Below are 18790 nucleotides of genomic sequence, written 5' to 3' on the forward strand. Positions count from 1 at the left end.
TCTATCTTGGGGGCCATATGGGGCTAGATGATGGTATTGTCTAATATGCATAATTGGCTCTGATGCAAAAAGTTGTGTGGACAGCTAAAACTGAGCTTTTCGGTATGTGTCGTAAAAAATGTGCGACATTATTATGTTTTTAAAACGCATTTAACAACAGAACATAAGGTTATTGACTTACGGCCATTTGGATTCATTGCATGGGAATTAAAAAGCAAAGAAACATTCATGATGTATCCCGTGCTCCATGTAAGTGTGCGGTGAGTTCATAGCTAATGTACACGTCATTGTACATCAATATCTCACTATATTGTAACGTCGAGAGGAGTTGCCGCTGGATTACCCTGCATACCTTGCGGGTACTTTGTAAATGACAGTTAAAGTTACACGTTTGTTGTTAGCGCTTAGTCCTCGTTACCCACATAGAATGGCAGTTCATCGTCGTGTGTTAATTTACTTGTTACGCATTGTGCCGTTTAAGTTTTGGTTCCCACCTTGAGTAAGACTGTTTGCAGTTATGTTGGCGGGCAGACAAGAGGGGTTTTCTCTTACTTGGACCTCTCGTTCCTTATTTTAAATGCAGTCACATCACTAGAATGGCCCAAACAATCAGTCATGTTATTCTATTTAGCTACAAGGCAGGGCAAAATACTGACAAGACCTTCCAGTGCAGAATAAAACTCCAATAATAAACCTCTCAAACCTGAGGCGACTGTACTAATTATAGATTATTATACAACTTAAAGGAAGTGTCTTTTTTCTCGTTTCCTTGTTCTTAGTTAGGTGTTTGAGTGTGCAACCCTTGACATTTTTATTGTGTTCACGTTTTGACTGGTAGGATGAGCTGCTTTCATCCTGTTAGACTGTGCGTGTGTGTGTGTCTGAAGATCACATCGCACCCCTGCTTTCTTGGCTGCTCTCTTTGGTGGTCTTTGGGTAAAATTGGAGGCGTTTAGGATGAAGATTCTATCAGATACAAGAATACACTTTCATTATTTCCACTTAACAACAACAACAGAGGGAAAATGTGAGTGTGTGTGAAGTGCAAAGCTGCTTAGGCGGATGATTCAGTTGGGGGTTTTCAATCAGCTCTCACCCCCACTTTGTGCTGGGGTGGGGGGTGGACTGAGCTAGAAATTATATATATGTGTGTGTGTGTGTGTGTGTGAGGAAGAGAAAGCACAGGAGAGGCGCAATCTGGTATAACTCCATGTGAAAATGACCTACTTCCTGTCAGCTCACTCTCTACTGGATTGCTGTTTTCTGATGTGTGTACAGGGGGAGGAGTGCGTGTGTGTGTGTGTGTGTGTGTGTGTGTGTGTGTGTGTGTGTGTGTGTGTCCTCTCAGGGGTCTGCAGCGTAGGTTGCCGTGGCACCATTAAATGACGGATCAGTACTATATCTGACTGAGTAAAGTGAAAGTAAAATAAAACGTTCATAAGCCTGAAAATGAAAGCTCACGGTTTCATTTTCATAGCCACCCTTAGACTCCTGTTATGCTTTGTTTACAACACATTGCACATGCTACGGTATCCCTGCAGGGACATAAGAAACTGCTGCCACTAGCATAGCAAGCTTCCGAGCTAACTAGTTAGAATCTCCAATTTACTTATTCTAAACATAATGTTTCAAACGGAGTGGGGAAGAAGGACAAAGCAAAAAGACCAAAACGTACCACTTCCACAGGGAATGGGAGGAGACATGCCATGGCTGACTACATGCAATGTGACGGTAATATCATGTCATGTCTCATCAATATAACATTACTGACGCCTAGTGACCACAATACCACATATAACTTCAACATTTTTTGACTAATAATAGGCAATAGTCAACCACAAAACAGCGATCATGAATTAATTAATTTTTGATAAAACAGGATGGAGTGATGTTTGAACCTCAGCGTAGCGAGGGATGACTGTTAAATACTGTGTAATAAAACAAAAATAAAGTAAAAGTACTCACTTTCATCAGTCAAAAAATGTGTCATGAGGAAATACACTGCTCAAAAAAATTAAAGGAACACTTCAAAAACACATCAGATGTAAACTGGGGGAAAAATGATCTTGAATATCTTTCCTGATAATAAGTGGGTGATGTATTAGTAACAAAATGATGCCACATCATTTGATAGAAATGAAAATGATCACCCTATAGAGGGGGGAAATCAAAGACACCCCAAAAATGAAAGTGAAAAGATGATGCAGCACACTGGTTCATTTTGCTAAAATGTCATTGTAGCAACTCAAAATGATTCTCAGTAGTTTGTGTGGCCCCCACGTGCTTGTACGCATGCCTGACAACGTCGGGGCATGCTCCTAATGAGACTACGGATGGTGTCCTGGGGGATCTCCTCCCAGATCTGGACCAGGGCATCACTGAGGTACCTGGACGCATGGAGGAGATTCCAGGAGACAGCTGTTGTTGTTACGTTGTTACTCCAGGAGAGCTGGACAGGGCCGTAGAAGGTCCTTCAACCCTCAGCAGGATCGGTATCTGCTCCTTTGTGCAAGGAGGAACAGGATGAGCACTGCCAGAGCCCTACAAAATGATCTTCAGCAGGCCACTGGTGTGAATGTTTCTGACCAAACAATCAGAAACAGGCTCCATGAGGGTGGCCTGAGGGCCCGACGTCCTGTAGTGGGCCCTGTGCTCACTGCCCAGCACCGTAGAGCTGGATTGGCATTTGCCATAGACCACCAGAATTGGCAACTACACCACTGGTGCCCTGTGCTCTTCACTGATGAGAGCAGGTTCAACCTGAGCACTTGCGACAGACGTGAAAGGGTCTGGAGATGCCGTGGAGAACGTTATGCTGCCTGCAACATCATTCAGCATGACCGGTTTGGTGGTGGGTCAGTGATGGTCTGGGGAGGCATATCCCTGGAAGGACGCACAGACCTCTACAGGTTAGATAATGGCACCCTGACTGCTATTAGGTATCGGGATGAAATCCTTGGACCCATTGTCAGAACCTACGCTGGTGCAGTGGGACCTGGTTTCCTCCTGGTCCACGACAATGCCCGACCTCATATGGCTAGTGTATGCTAGTGTATGTAGTTCCTGGAGGATGAAGGAATTGATACCATTGACTGGCCCCCACGTTCACCTGACCTAAACCCAATAGAACACCTCTGGGACATTATGTTTAGGTCCATCTGACACCGCCAGGTTGCTCCTCAGATTGTCCAGGAGCTCATGGATGCCCTGGTCCAGAACTGGGAGGAGATCCCCCAGGACACCATCCGTAGTCTCATTAGGAGCATGCCCCGACGTTGTCAGGCATGCGTACAAGCACGTGGGGGCCACACAAACTACTGAGAATCATTTTGAGTTGCTACAATGACATTTTAGCCAAATGGACCAGTGTGTTGCATCATTTTTTCACTTTCATTTTTGGGGTGTCTTTGATTTCCCCCCTCTATAGGGTGATCATTTTCATTTCTATCAAATGATGTGGCATCATTTTGTTACTAATACATCACCCACTTATTTACCGTTATTTGGGATGGAGCAATCTACTACACTGGAGAGACTATGTCTCTCAACTGGGCCTTGGATTCCAGCTGGACGAAGTAGCCAGGGGATGGAAGTCTGGGCTTCCCTGCTTAGGCTGCTACCGCCACGACCCAACGTCGGACAAGTGGACGAATGGATGATGGAGCTATCGTCGGAGCGAGCTTTTTTTGGGGGAGCCTGACAACATTAAATTCACAAGAGAAGAAGACGAAACCAGAGGGAGGGGGCAAAAACAGTTAGTCAGTGGCTGACGCAGCAGCTATAGTCTCAGCGATAATTAGTGTCATAATTAAACAACCCTTCTGTCTAAAATACATTTCTCAATCCACACAGGTGTCAAATAATTATAGTTGCACATTACATACAGACACAGAAGTGAATGAGAAAGTATTCCTTAATTAAAAAAAAAGCAGCCGGCATGCTGCCTATCATTCAATTTGTGTGCCTAACATTATTTTGATTATTGCAGCCACTAGGTGTCACTAAAAACCCACCACCACCCTAGTTTAACTTAAAGGCTGCACATGTTTAGTTATATATATTGATATATATCGCACATGACTGACTATAAGTCGCAGGACCAGCCAAACTATGAAAAAAAAATGCAATTTACAACAAGTGTTGTCACAGTAAGATATAGCAAAACGCACTTGTGGAGTAACGCTTCAGATACTCACTGAGCTGAAGTCTTACAAGTGGTGGCTATATTGTACTAATATCCTGGAGGTGTCCCCGGGGATGGAATATGTAAAAAGTGTGCCGTGTTTGTTTGTTTCAGCTCCCTGAAGTGTTAATTAGTCAACAACAGGTGTATCAAAGATAATATTTGAGCTGATAAGGCTGTGCCAGATGCTCGGGCATGTGTCAAACCTAACAGGGGACATTTAGAACCGTACTGTCAAGAGGTAATACAGCGAGTAGGGACATCTTTGTCTCGTTTTAATTTAGGTCAGGAGTGTTTTTGGCTTCACTGAGTAGATATACAGCGCCCAAGCTTAATCCCCGTGAATCCGACTGGCTGATGGCAATTCATTCGGTTCTTTTTTTTTATATTCATCCTCACCCTTTTCACTCTCTTTCTGCATTCCAGTACCTGAAGACCTGTCGGGGGAGGAACGAGATGAGCTGTGTAACATCCGACGCAGGAAAAAGGAGCTGCTGGATGATATTGAAGTGAGTAACGGTCCCACGATGAGGTGTAATTTAATATTATGCACGGATTGTTGGCTTTCATGCGATGCTATTGCACAGCAGCTACATGCAATGCAATATTGTTGTTGTTTTCTCAGTGGTATATTCCAGTGCTTATCAAATGTGAGCTTTTCTTCTTTAATATTAGATTTGAAATCAATGCGTAGATATGATGAGCCCTTTTCTTTTTTTCTGCAGCGGCTGAAGTTTGAGATAGCCGAGGTCATGACGGAAATCGAGCAGTTAACCTGCGTAGGGGAGAGGTGAGTTCCCGCCGGAATCAGTGTCATGATTGCTCTCCTATGACTTGTTGGCATTTGGAATTATATAGAGTAGAGTAGAATGTGTCATCTATATGCTGTTATCAATTGGCTGATCCAGTGGAATATTAATACCGGCATCATTCCCGTTGCTGCAAGTGCTTTCGACTTCACACTTGCGACACTTGTTTTGTAAAAAGTTGCTGAAGTTGCATGTTTAGAGTTAACATAGTTGTTGTTTGTATTCCCCATAGTAGTTGCCCTATGTCTGTTTACGTATTTGTTGCATGTTGTACTGTCTTTTTCACACCGTGATTGTAGTAATTGTTCTGTCTAGTGACACCCGTGATCATTTCTCTGTGTGACAAGCTCACTGCAAATTCAGAGCTGCAAATTGGCCCGTGGAAACCCCTGATTTTTGTGTCAAAAATTGGCATTTTTCAGACTTTTTATTGGCGTGTCCCTTATTTGCGTTTTTCTGCGATAATAGGGACTTACTTTATACAGCAAATAAGTCCTCAAGGACCTTTTCCAAGTCAGATAACGTACTACAGTAATCCTTTGTTTATTGCAGTTAATTGGCTGCCGACTCAAGTGTAAGTGAATTTCCTTGTTTACAAATCAAATATTTCATAGTTACAGCACAGAAAACCTATTTACAACCTTCTAAATACGATTTTTAGCATTATTAGAGCCCTCTTGACATGAAATAACACCCCTATAGTCACCTTTACACTCGTGTTACGAAGTATAGTAGACATAATCAGAGAAAATAAGCCATTTAAGACATAATTAAAACTCGTGCTCGTGTGTGTTGCAATAAATGTCTTCTGGACGTGTGGAGAACAGGAAGTGAGGGTTTGAAGTGGATTATGGCCGCAGCAGTTGCTCGTGTTGTTATTATTATGATTATCTTATTCTTATTGTGCCTGTTGTGAGATCATTCAAACCTGCAATAAAAGTATGTTGTTCCGGCGATCAAGTCTAATGCTGGGTGTCTCACCGAACTACAGGAACATTGGTGACACCTAGTGACCCGTGTAGACATAGCATCACATCTTTAAATGTATCTTCCGAATGCCTTTTATTTGTGTTTTTTGTTCATTTAGCCATTTTTATACTTGAAAATGCTTAATTTAGGCAAAAATATGTAAAATTTAACAAGGCTGTATTTTTGAAAAACCGCAAAGCCACAAAATTTGAACTGCTCAGTGGCAAGTTACGATTGTACTATTAAATAAGCATGGTTAAAAAGAAAATTGATGATTAAAATGTTTGGCTCATATTCGTGTGGCTTGCTTTACAGTATTTACATAGTAAGAAGTGTGTGTGGTTTGTCATGTGCGTGTGTGTTTGTGTGTTTGTGTGTGTGTGTGTGTGTGTGTGTTAATCCCCCAGACTAAACATTAGCTAGTCGCCTGGGTTCAGAGGCTTTCATTTGATTGGTTGCTGGGGTAGGAGTGAGGTGATGTGTCCCAGGTGCAGCAAGCCAAATAGGTTTGGACTCATTTAGCACCTAGCAATCATGGGGGACCTGCACCAAGGTGCTTTGAATAAAACAGCTACAAAAAGATCTCCTTGACAGATCACTAAAACAAACATCATTATGTTGACCAGGAGGGCCTACAAAGTGTCAGCTGACCTACGGGCTGTCAACGGCATGCACTTAACTGTCACCTGTGTGTTTCTATGCAGCAAAACCACACAAAGAAACAAACAGATCGCCATGGGGAGGAAGAAGTTCAACATGGACCCCAAAAAGGTCGGGAACCACTCTTAAAACCCTTCCGGAACTAAAATATTAAAATACGGATAAAATGCTGATATAAATGTTAAAATACTTCTATTTACAGGGGATCCAGTTCCTCCTGGAAAACGATCTTCTGCAAAACACCCCAGAGGACATCGCGCAGTTCCTCTACAAAGGCGAGGGGCTTAACAAGACAGTGATCGGGGACTACTTAGGGGAACGGTGAGGCCACTGCTCCTCGTGTCCACCATTTTTCACCCTCTCTTCACTGTTCTGTCACCAGGGGAAATAGGTTGTGTGGAACAGCGGAACAGCTGCAATAAAAGCGCTTTACAAGCCATATGAATGAGCCAGAGTGAGTTGTCTGAGAAGTATGTCAACAGTTACTCACGTGCTCCTCTCCCTCAGGGACGACTTCAACATCAAGGTCCTCCAGGCGTTTGTGGAGCTGCACGAGTTTGCGGACCTCAACCTCGTACAAGCCTTAAGGTGAGTTTGCCTAAACTGATGCAGATTGTCTTCAGAGTGACTGGAGTCCAACGCGAGACATTACACATATCATACAAAACAGATTTACACAGTGGCGTGTGGTGAGGTTCACTCTTTTGGAGGGTTTTTATATTAAGACAGGTTGCTCATTGAGAGGATAACAAGAAAAGTAGAGAATCATTCAAATAATTTGGTTTTCTAATACTTTTTAGTCCCATTTATTTCTTTTTTTTTATTCACTGAAATATGAGGTATGTGCACCCTATTTTTCTTTCGGAAAAGGTCTGATAATTTGTTCATTTGGATATATAATCCTCCATCTTGGCAGTCAAATTCATTCAATAAGCATAAAAATATCTTGAATTGGACTTGCTACTAAACAGCTGTCAAAGAAAACACTGGCTTTTCCTTTCCTCCCTCTCTGTGGAAGAACGGCAGTGACGAGCACCTGCCAGCTCACGTACGACCCCACCCCTTCAAGATGAAGCGGGTACTGCAAGTGCCTCCCGTGTAGCATTTCTCCGTAATTTCTCTTAGGTTTGTATTTGATCGGGAAATGTCCAAATTCAACGATTTTTACTAGGGCTGTCAAAAATAGCGCGTTAACGGTGGTAACGAATATATTCCATTCACTAGATGATTGCAGTGTCTGGAGACATTGCGTTTGAATGCGTGAGCCTGATGAAGAGGGGAAAAAAAAACATAAATGAGCAGGAAAGTGTCCATGCTGATGTTGGAACGGTTGGAAATGTGGAAGTAGTTGCTGAATGCCATTGATTTAATTTGTATTAAAGGCATTCAGCATTCTGGAAAAATAGGAATGTCGGGAAAAGTGGGAAATGCTGTGATGTGGATAATAGCACAAATGTCCTGAATTGTTGAATGGCTTGGTGTTGAAACGGTTGGAATCTGTTGAGAAATGTGGAATAAGTTTGATCTAACCTAATTAGATCGAAGTTATTCAAAGGCACGTTAATAGCACAAAATACTGTAGCACGTTAACGGTGGTAACTAATTTACTGGTGGAGGTGTGCAGCCGTCTGAGTGACCTTCTAGTTACAGTATGTGTGGTGGTTAGCACGCTGCTAAATCAGTAAAGACTTTTGAGAAAGATTGACAATTTAATGAGTTACTTACGTTAATATACTTGATAACGTGCAATTATTCTCTCTCATAAACTTCATTTCTGACATAGAGAGAAATCTTGCTCATTACATCACACTGTGGGCAAAATAAATATGATAAAAGCCTCATGGTATGATGAAGTGTAGGCCTACACCACTGAAAACTACAATCTGAATGTTGACTTGTGAATATTAACTCATTAGGGACCCATTTCCAAAATTACTTTCTCTGTTGTGATAGTATCTCTGGCATGTGAATGGTGTGTAAGTTGCCATATAATAGAATAACAAACTAATTACTGTATATCATTGATTTCCACTGTAAATGTGGAGTATTACTCGAGTGACCAGGAAAGAAAAACGTCAGAAAAGAATGTGTCGTCTTATATTTGAGGTGTAGAGATTTATATACTGCACCCATGTCGCCTGGCGACATAGAAGATGGGTCATGACGTAGTCTATTTAATATATGTTTATTGTTTATGACAGCAAATTCAAATGTAGCGCAACTGTCCTGTATCCTTGTTGCAGGCAATTCCTGTGGAGCTTCAGACTTCCTGGTGAAGCTCAGAAGATCGATCGTATGATGGAGGCGTTTGCTTCCAGGTACTGCCAATGTAATCCTGGTGTCTTCCAGTCCACAGGTACACACACACACACACACACGCACACACACACAGCAATACAGTAGACACAGTAGACACACATCTATGAGTCATACAGGATTGCTGTCATCCCTCCAAGGTTCCCATTTGAGACACATACAGTACATAATAAATGGCAATGAGTCTAATGATTATTATGAATATGTGTCCATTCTAAAGTGATAGCTTGCATTTGCTGATGATCGTAGCACCAATCAGATTGCTCTGATGTCATCCCTGTGCTTCTCACCGCCACGAGAGGGCATACTGTCTCGGTATTTGGGGAATGCTATGATGTGCTGCGATCCTCCTTTTCTCAGTTTCTCAGGAAATGGTATTTTTTTCGCAAACTCATCAGCATTCATGTCTCCAGCGGCGATGAATAAATGGATCTGTGGTCAATAGTCGTCAGGAGTGCCCGCCCCTCGTCTCCTCCTGTCCTGACACAAGCGAGGGTGGGGGGACGCAGGTGACATGCTGATGTATCATGAATATCGATGCGTTGCCGCACCAGACTTTAGTTATTGGCCATGTCAGAGCGCCGGCGTGCACACGGGGTCGTAAATGACAGTGCAGATTGACTGAGGTGGTTAGCGTGTAGATGGATGGAGGCTGGCAGGAGTGATGATGCGGCTTCATGGGATCAACGGAAAAGTGTTTATGTTGGTTCAAGGAAAAAGGAGGGATTTCCGGCTTCCACCTCAAAAACACCTTTCACTATGAAGACTTGGGATTTTTTTTTTTCTCAATATGTGAGATCAGGGATGGCTATATGAGCGCTATATAAAACCAATGTGTCATTATGATCATTATTATTTTAAAGTTTCTTTATCACCAGTAGAAAAGATTGACAGTCAAATCATTTGTTGTGATTTGTTGTGAATATATTATATATTTGTTTATATTTTATTATTTCTATTCGTTTTAGATGACAAAAACCCACAAAGAAAAGTGTTTTACACATAAAGTTGCTCTAAATTATTCTACCCCGCATTGCAAAATATAACAAATTTCAATACATTAATTTGTAATATTAGTTTCTTGAGATATTTAATTGTTTTGCTGGTTTATTGCAAACTACTGCAGATTATATACAATACAATACAATTTAGAATGGGGGGGTTGAATACATTTGACTGCAACTGTTTGCATTTTAATTTTAAGAATAATTTTTGTTTTAAAGGAAGAAAAACTGTTCTTTAGTTAACATTATTATACCTACTTTTATACCTACTTTGTTAGTGATCGGAAACATTATAAATAATTTAAGTGGTTATTTTTTATTTTATACATTTCAATATTTTTTTTCCTAATTTGTTAAAACTATAATCTTTGTTTTATAAATGGGGGAAAAAAACCTTTAAACTAATTGACTGAATCAACAGCGCCCCTGCTGGTTGCAGCCACATAGTGCACCTCATTTTGCCTCAGTTGCTTCAAGGCATGATTAATCAACAACTGATTATTATTCAATTGACAAATTATTATTATTGTTTTCTATTGATACCGAAAGGAAATCGTAATTTCCCAACTTCTCCACTGGGTAGAGCAACGACACTTCATTTGATACATACATTGCAGTTTCTTACAACCATGCACTATTTTTTCCAACAAGTAAACCCATTGAAAGTCAAAGTCACATTAAAATGAAGAGTTTCATGCACTTTGTAGATTCATCCAGGGCTTTTAGTGTTGACTCTGTGTGTTTTCACCTGCACAGACACCTGCTACGTCCTTTCTTTTGCCATCATTATGCTAAACACCAGCCTGCACAATCCCAACGTCCGAGACAAGCCCCCTGTGGAGCGCTTCATCTCCATGAACAGAGGAATCAATGAGGGGGGAGACCTCCCGGAGGAGCTACTCAGGGTAAAGACTTTAAGAAACGTATCCCGGGCCAGATTATGCCTTCTTTACTTTCACCATAAATGACTTAAGGAGCATTTTGATCCACCCTCTCGTGGCTGTATCATTTCAGTGGAAAAACAGGTGCCACATGTGCTTTTCAAATCAAAGCAGCTCCCACAGTCACTATAGTATGAATCATGAGCTCTCGCTGTCTTGAAAGGGGAAACTCAGTCTGTCGGTGTTGTCTCACCTGGCAATGTAAATTCATGTATTTTTTTTTTTGTCCTTTCCAGAATCTCTATGACAGCATCAAGAGCGAACCATTTAAGATTCCCGAGGATGACGGCAACGACCTGACGCACACGTTCTTCAACCCGGACAGGGAGGGCTGGCTGCTCAAATTAGGTTTGTGTACATCCGTTTTACACGTTTCAATTCCTGCGGGCGCAAGTGCTTGCTGTTCTTATTGATATCGACCACTCCTCCCTCCGCTTTCCAATCAATACCTGTTTCTGCTCCATTCGGCGTTGTCACGTCATGGAGAGGACGGTGAGGGAATTACACAATGATCATGAGTACCTGGAACAGTTGCACTCTGGTGTCACTAAAGTAGCAAGGAGCAACCCATGCAGGCATGAGCAACATGTATTTCCTGTACTATGTGTATTATCCATCCGTCCATTTTCTATACCTCTTGTCCTCACTCGGGTCATGGGGATTTGTATTCTAACATTGTATTATGTACTATTTTCTGTATATGCCAAAATGCAGAAAACTTTACCATTTTTGCAACTTCCATTAAAAAAACTAACAAAAAAAGTCTTAATTCAATTTTAAGTAATAAAGTATTTTATTTGAATTATTGTAAAACACCTTTTTTTTTAGTACATTCACTAAACACAAAGCTTGTTCTGATCTTTTTAGTGTGAGTTTTAGATTTATAAATGTTTCTGTGTGTCCTTTTTTTAAAAAATTATTTTTAGATCTTTTTTTCAGTATTAAATTTCTTTATTGTTTTATTTTTAACTTTAGGTTTTTATTTTTTTATTTATATTATTTTATTTTAATTTTAACATTTTTAAAAGTTTGTTTTTGTTTTGAATTCCTTTATTTAATTTGACATGTACTGTTTATTTTGTATTATTGTTATTATTTTATGAATTTAATACTTATTTTTATTATAATACTGTATTTATAATATTTTTTTTATTTTAATATTAATATTTTTATTTATTTATTTATGAATGAATTCATAATTTATTTATTGAGTTAGGGTTTTTATTTAATTTTTCCTTTTTTTAATTCTTTTTTTTTACGACTGCTATAATACAAATGCAGAATTCACACTTAACTTATTGGCTCAAATAAACAGAATGAAAAGCAATGCAAGCAAGTAAATTGCATTTACCACAATATATTTAAATGATGCAAAAGTGATCACTTTCCGTCTGTTAAACGTTTGCACTCTTGGCTATTCCTATCGTCATGTGTTGGTTGTTTTTAATCCCTGAAATGTATAGAAATTGTGTATTTAATTGGGTCATGTACTGCACTGTATCATTACTGTCATAAATAGGCCATTTAAAAACCTCATGATTAGAATTGTTCTCAATAGAGATCCTGCATGAACACTATCACTGAATGTGTGTATGACGCGTTCAGCAGCTAGCTAGTACCTTGTTTGCGTCCATGTGGGTTTAATTTGGACATGACGTTATTACACTTACACAGCTTTACAAGTTTCCTGCTGCTTCTTATATACTTTACTAAGAAGCATCACCACCTTTTACAATTCTTTTCTCCCCTTAGGACTGACTTTTATGTGTTTTGCACTGTAAACACAGCGTTTGTTGTGTCAGAGAAGTAAGACACCGCAGGTGATGATTCATTAACACACACACATCTGGCTCTGACGCTCCTCTCCACATATAGAAACTAGCGAGTAAGGATGCAAATAGCGCCATTGTGCCTCACGGCTTTGACATGATAATGTTATGGCACGCTTCCTCCCTCGGCGCCATTTCTCGCACCAGTTCTTGCCATATTATTTCTTAATTTGCCTCTGAAAATAAACTCGGGAGGATGTGAAAGGATTTTTTTTATGCAGAGCGGAAATTTGGCTGTGAAAAAATTCAGTAGCTGGGGTCTATTGAAATGGAAGGAAAGCCACTTGCGATTATGTGTGGCACCAAGAAAAGAGGAAGGGAAGTTGGGTGAAAGCACAACACATAGATACTTTGGTTAGGCTTTGGATGTGTGCACAAAGCACGACATGACAATGGATTCAAAACTTGTTGTAAGAGCTGCATTTTTGATCAAGTGTCATCACTTCCTGTCTGCTCTTCTTCTTCCCATCAGGAGGCAGAGTGAAAACCTGGAAGAGGAGATGGTTCATCCTGACAGATAACTGCCTCTACTACTTTGAATACACCACGGTGGGTCACATGACATCATGGCTGATCGGTGCTTTACGTGTCAGCACTTCCAGTCAAACTTACTCTAAAGGCTGACTTTTGCACGCACGCTTTCATGGTTTTAGAAGATTCCTTTGAATATACGAGAAATGACACAAATTAGAGTTCATCTTCAAGACTCAAAGTCAAAAACGTGAGTGTGCACGAAGCACGCTTTTGCGTTGCCAGTACCAACACCAGTACCAATGATGGCAACTGGGAAAAATGCGATGATAACCATAGAAAGAGTTTTGTAACATAGGTAGCGTGCAGCTTAACACATCATGGCTAAAGACTAGCATTTAAATGACCCTTGTTCCCTTTCCAATATGTGTCTGTTGACTTTATTTTAGTTTTATTATACAGTGGTTAACTTCTTTTTACACTTGTGTGACAAAATCCGACTTAAATCTTAGTTGAAATGTTGCCTTGTAAAATTTGAAGTTCAAGCTTAATTTTCTGGGAAAATACCATATGCCTCAAAAACGTCAAAAATACAAGTGTGATGATAACCACAGAAACGGAAATGTAACATAAGAAAGGGCGTTTGCCAAGCTGATGCTAACATAGATAGCATGTAGCTGAACGCGCAATGGCTAATGACCAGAGAAGCACTTCCTGTTCCCTCCGTATTTTGTTTTTATTCCACATTGGTTAACTTCTTATTACACTTGTAAGACAATTAAGAAGGTTCATTTCTTACTTAAAATGTTTGCCTGGTGCAATTTGGAGTTCAAGCTGGGAAAATATGCCACAACAGTCAAAAAGAAAAGTGTGATGATAACCATAGATCCAGAAACGCAGCCCCAGAAAGGGTCTGTAGCTGAACACATGCTGACTAATGACTAACATTTACATGACCAGAGAAGCTAACGTTGTGGCTAACTTTCTTTCCCACTTGTATGACAATCAAGAATGTTAAAATATGATTTAAAACAGCCAATTTGGAATTCAACCTCAATTGTTGTGGGGACTATGCCTCAAAAGTGTGATGATAGCATGTAGTTGAACGCATAATGGCTAACTATGCATGAAAACGACCAGAGAAGCTCTCAGTGCCTGTCCTTCAGCTCATTTGACTTTATTTGAGTTTTATTTTACAGTGGTTAACTCCTTTTTAAACTTGCATGTGTAGTTGATTAAAGGCAACATTTAGGGCAACGGGAAAACATGCATGTTCGGTGACTTGCCAACTCTAAATTGGGATGAATGGGAGTGTGACAGGTTGTTTGTCTCTCGCCCGAAGCCAGCTGGGATAGGCTCCTGCATACCCGGGACACTCGTGAGGATAAGCGGCATAGAAGATGCATGGATGGCAACAGTTTATCCCTGGAACGGATGAATTCACGTTCCTATGTCATTTCTTGTTGAATGTAAATGCATACATGGTCATCTGATACTTATTGATTCAAGCAAGTGGGTAAATGACCGGGATTGTGTGTGTGTGTGTTAAGATTATATGAGCGTCCTTCAAGTCTCGTAGCAGCACCCGCGTGTCCCTGTGAGCTGCTACATCAGCACTGTTCTCTCGCTACCCTCATATTATCCCCCAGGACGCTATCATTATGAGCCGTCGCTCACATGTGATGGTCCCCATTTAAAGGGCCAAACGCTGTTGATGAGCATCAGACTGGATTTATCTCACTCGGTGCTTTCCTCCTGTCAGGACAAGGAGCCTCGTGGGATTATTCCCCTGGAGAATCTCAGCATCAGGGAGGTGGAAGAGCCCAGGAAACCCGTGAGTGTCGCCCCCTACCGACCAAACCCATCTGTTATTAGCCAACATAGCCGACGCTCTGCTCCTTGTCGTCGTCGTCACGCAGAACTGCTTCGAGCTGTACAACCCAAACCACAAGGGCCAGGTCATCAAAGCCTGCAAGACGGAGGCGGACGGCCGCGTCGTCGAGGGCAACCACGTGGTCTACCGAATATCAGCACCCACGCCAGAGGAGAAGGAGGAGTGGATCAAATCCATCAAGTAAGTGGTAGAAAATGAGAAAGGAAGACAGAAGCCAAGACAGATATGCGGCTTAAAAGCAGCTTTTAACAAGGCCAAGCATCACTTCCTTTTCGTAGGACATTTCTGCCTTCTAGCTAAATTGTGTGGAAGAGACGCAGACTCAGTGAAGTTGGTTGTAAACTTGCCTTTCTGTTATTCAAAGTTGTCCCCCTTGTACTTGTATGCCTCCAGCGCTGTTTGTGGGCGATATTTTTACATTTGAATTAAAAATGCATTCAGTCATTTGTTTATTTTTAATAAAAATGAAAAAAATACATTAATAGTGCTGTAGGGAGCATTTTCATTTTATTTGTACGGTATAAAACAATGCATACATTAACATTTTAATTGAATTAGCAGCTGCTCCTCTTCCTTCACCATGAATTAAAAAAAAAAAAAAAAAGTAATTCAATTAGTAGTTGTTCTCCTCCAGGGCTGTAGCGGGCAGTGTTTTTTTGGTTTAGATTTTATTTCATTTAAATGTTTTTAGAAGAAAAATGACATTTAATTAGTAGTTGCCTAATTATCTAGCAAGAATGCAATTTATTGGCTTGGTTGGTTTGTTATCATAATGATAAATAAATAGAGTTATTCGCTTAATATGTATATGCCAATTATACAACAATTTATGCATTTATAAATAAATAAAATATATTTAATAAATAAATTAATCAACTACTTAAAAAAGAATAAAAAATAAATATAATGAGTAAAGTAAATACAAATCATTTAAAGAAAGGTTGGAATAAATGTAATAAATAGATGAATAAGTGTAATTAATGAGTCTAATAATTAAATACCTTTGGGTTCTGCGCACGGTGGACTAGTGGTTAGAGTGTTGGACACGCAGTCAACAGATGGGGAAGGTCTGGGTTTGAATCTCTGTGTGGGGTTTGCATGTTCTCCCGTGCATGCGTGGGTTTCTTTCGGTACTCCGGTTTCATCCCACGTTCCAAAAACATGCATGTTAGGTTAATTGGTGACTTTAAATTGTCCATAGGTATGAATGTGAGTGTTAAAGGTTGTTTGTCTATATGTGCCCTGTGATTGGCTGGTGACCAGTCCAGGGTGTACCCCGCCTCTTGCTTAATGCCAGCTGGGATAGGCTCCAGCATATCCCCCAACAAGCGGCATAGAAAATGGATGGATGGATGGATGGGTTCCGGGCCTTCCTTATCCACGGTTCATATACGGTGAAAAATGTGCAGAAATTGAATTAAAATACGAATTTCCTTTGCTGAAGTATTCATGTTTAACCCACCTCATACACCACAAGCCTATGAACTGCAAATACAAGCCACATGTTGGACGCTAAAGGTGCACAAACGATGGTACTTGCAGAGCAAAAACCATTTGCGGCGGCACTTTGCGAGCCACTGCTTTACGCTCTTTCTGTGGTCGTGCCCAATTTGTTGTTTGGTGAAATTGGGTTATGAACATGATGAAAGGCGTGGATACTGGCGGCGTAAAGAGAATCAGATATATGCACGGTAGGGTGCGTGGGGGCGGTTGAGCCTCTTCTTGCTTTGTAGTGGCGCTAACAGGATTTAGCAGCAGCCGTGTAACTGGGTTCCTCCGTGGAGCCCCACTGGCTTCCTGACTTCCTTTTCCATCTGTAATCTCCTGCGCCATTGTTTGCTCTTCCTTATGGCACAAAAGCAGGACAAAATGAGTGTGTGATTGTGTTTGACTACACGCTCGGCTGCAGGAGAGCATCACTTCCAACATAAAAAAAAAAGATGATAAGGAATGGTGTGGGGTTGGGGGGGGGGTCCTCAGAAACCATGGAAACCAAACTAGGTCACTGCACAAACTTCTTCTTTTTTGCCTTTAATCTAGTCAAAGCAGTATGTGCTTACATTAACACATCAAAGATGCACGAGACCCTCCTCTCATGTTATTTATCTGTGTCTCCAGGGCCAGCATCAGCAGAGACCCCTTCTACGACATGCTCGCCACCAGGAAGAGACGCATCGCCAACAAGAAGTGAACAGGAGCTCCTTCACGAACAATCAATCAAGCCACACGGTGCACTGCAACTACACGCAGCCTCAATGCAGATGACCAAAAAAACATGGCCTCCAACTGAGGGGGCAGCACATACAGTATGTGGACTTCTTGTGCGGACTGCTACCATGTTTCAGGTGCACATTTATCTGTGTGTTCATGTGTGTGTGTGTGTGTGTGTGTGTGTGAGAGAGAGATTATCTCCACCGTGCTGCATGACAGGTGTCGTCAGGGAAGTTTGTACTGTGCGGGTTTGCATTTAGATTCATAACAAGGAAATAGACAGTCTTGAGTCAGCTGGACTGATTCTATTAGCGAGGGGCAAACAATTAGAAACTGTTCATATCTTTTATTTGAGTTGTAAAGGCGGAGTGTTATTGGAAAAGTTGATTTTTTTTTTTTTTTTTAGCTTGTGAAAGTGTTTTTTTTAATTTTAAAGAGTGTTTCCTACCAAGGAGTATCAGGGCCACACTGAAAAGAAAAATGCATTATGCAATATTACGTGTGTAATTTGATCAGAAAAGTCATTCTATTATGTGAAAAAGCATTTCACGCAAATTAAGTAATTTTACTGTGAAATAAAGTAGTATTTTACTTTAAATACATTTTCATATGAAAAAAACAAAAGGAGTAGTTTTATGAATAATTTCTTATACATATGAGAATAAAGGTGTAAATACTGGGAGAAAAAGTTTCAATATTACAAGGAAAAAGTGGAACTTTTACGAGAATTAAGAAATTGAATTGGTGGAATAACGTCACAATTTTATGAAAACAAATTTTGCAGTGTTCACGGGGAAACATTGGGATTTAAAGAAAAAAACCCTCAGAATTCCGAGAATAGAACTGTACTTTAACAAGGAAAAAAGTAGCAATGGGGAGAAAATGTGTCATGAGGGGGAAAAGTTGGGAATTAAGTAATTGAATTAGTGAATAAAATTTGACTTTAACGAGGAACAGTAGCAATATTGGAGAAAAAGTCATAATATGAGTCAAGAAAGTTGCAATTTTACAAGAATTAAGTAATTGATTATAGTAGCAGAATAGTTTTCTGAGGAAAAAAGTATTAGAATTAAGAGAATAAATTCATAGTATTAAATATGGTAACTTTAACAATAAGCTCACAGAAGGTTTAACAAGGAAAATGGAGCTACATCGGGAGAACAGTTTTAGTATAACAAGAAAAAAGGTGACATTTTTCAAGGGTAAAGTCATAGAACTGAGAGAATAAAGTTATCATTTTACGATATAGTCCGTACAATAAAGTTGTAGTTTGGTTTTTTTTTGAAGGAAAAAGTCGTAATGGTAGACAAAGTTGTACTATCACAACAAAAAAAGTCCTAACTACGCAAATAAGGTACCAATATGATGTGTTTTTTTAAATCTTAAAAATATGACTTGATTTTTTGGGGGTAAAATTAGAAATTTGAAAGAAAATACATTTTTTTTTTATTTGTAAAAAAAAAAAAATCTGACTATTTTTGTACTATTCAAAAATGTTTCTTT

At 40.1% G+C, this 18790-nt stretch overlaps 1 protein-coding gene across 2 annotated transcripts in view; it reads left to right on the forward strand.

Moving 5' to 3' along the window:
- The window catches only part of LOC129171103 (cytohesin-3-like), a 33772-nt gene extending 16356 nt beyond the window's left edge, over positions 1–17416 (forward strand). For both annotated transcript variants that reach the window (XM_054759468.1, XM_054759467.1), the window contains exons 2-13: positions 4610–4692; positions 4909–4973; positions 6666–6732; positions 6824–6942; positions 7129–7209; positions 8865–8977; positions 10698–10846; positions 11119–11230; positions 13184–13260; positions 14945–15016; positions 15102–15256; positions 17195–17416. In XM_054759468.1, coding sequence (XP_054615443.1) covers positions 4610–4692; positions 4909–4973; positions 6666–6732; positions 6824–6942; positions 7129–7209; positions 8865–8977; positions 10698–10846; positions 11119–11230; positions 13184–13260; positions 14945–15016; positions 15102–15256; positions 17195–17267 — 1166 coding nt within the window. In that variant the 3' untranslated portion in view covers positions 17268–17416. The remainder of the gene's footprint in view (positions 1–4609; positions 4693–4908; positions 4974–6665; positions 6733–6823; positions 6943–7128; positions 7210–8864; positions 8978–10697; positions 10847–11118; positions 11231–13183; positions 13261–14944; positions 15017–15101; positions 15257–17194) is intronic.
- Positions 17417–18790: the final 1374 nt, after the last annotated feature.

The sequence above is a fragment of the Dunckerocampus dactyliophorus genome, chromosome 18, assembly GCF_027744805.1.
Source record: "Dunckerocampus dactyliophorus isolate RoL2022-P2 chromosome 18, RoL_Ddac_1.1, whole genome shotgun sequence".
Taxonomy (NCBI): Eukaryota; Metazoa; Chordata; class Actinopteri; order Syngnathiformes; family Syngnathidae; genus Dunckerocampus; species Dunckerocampus dactyliophorus.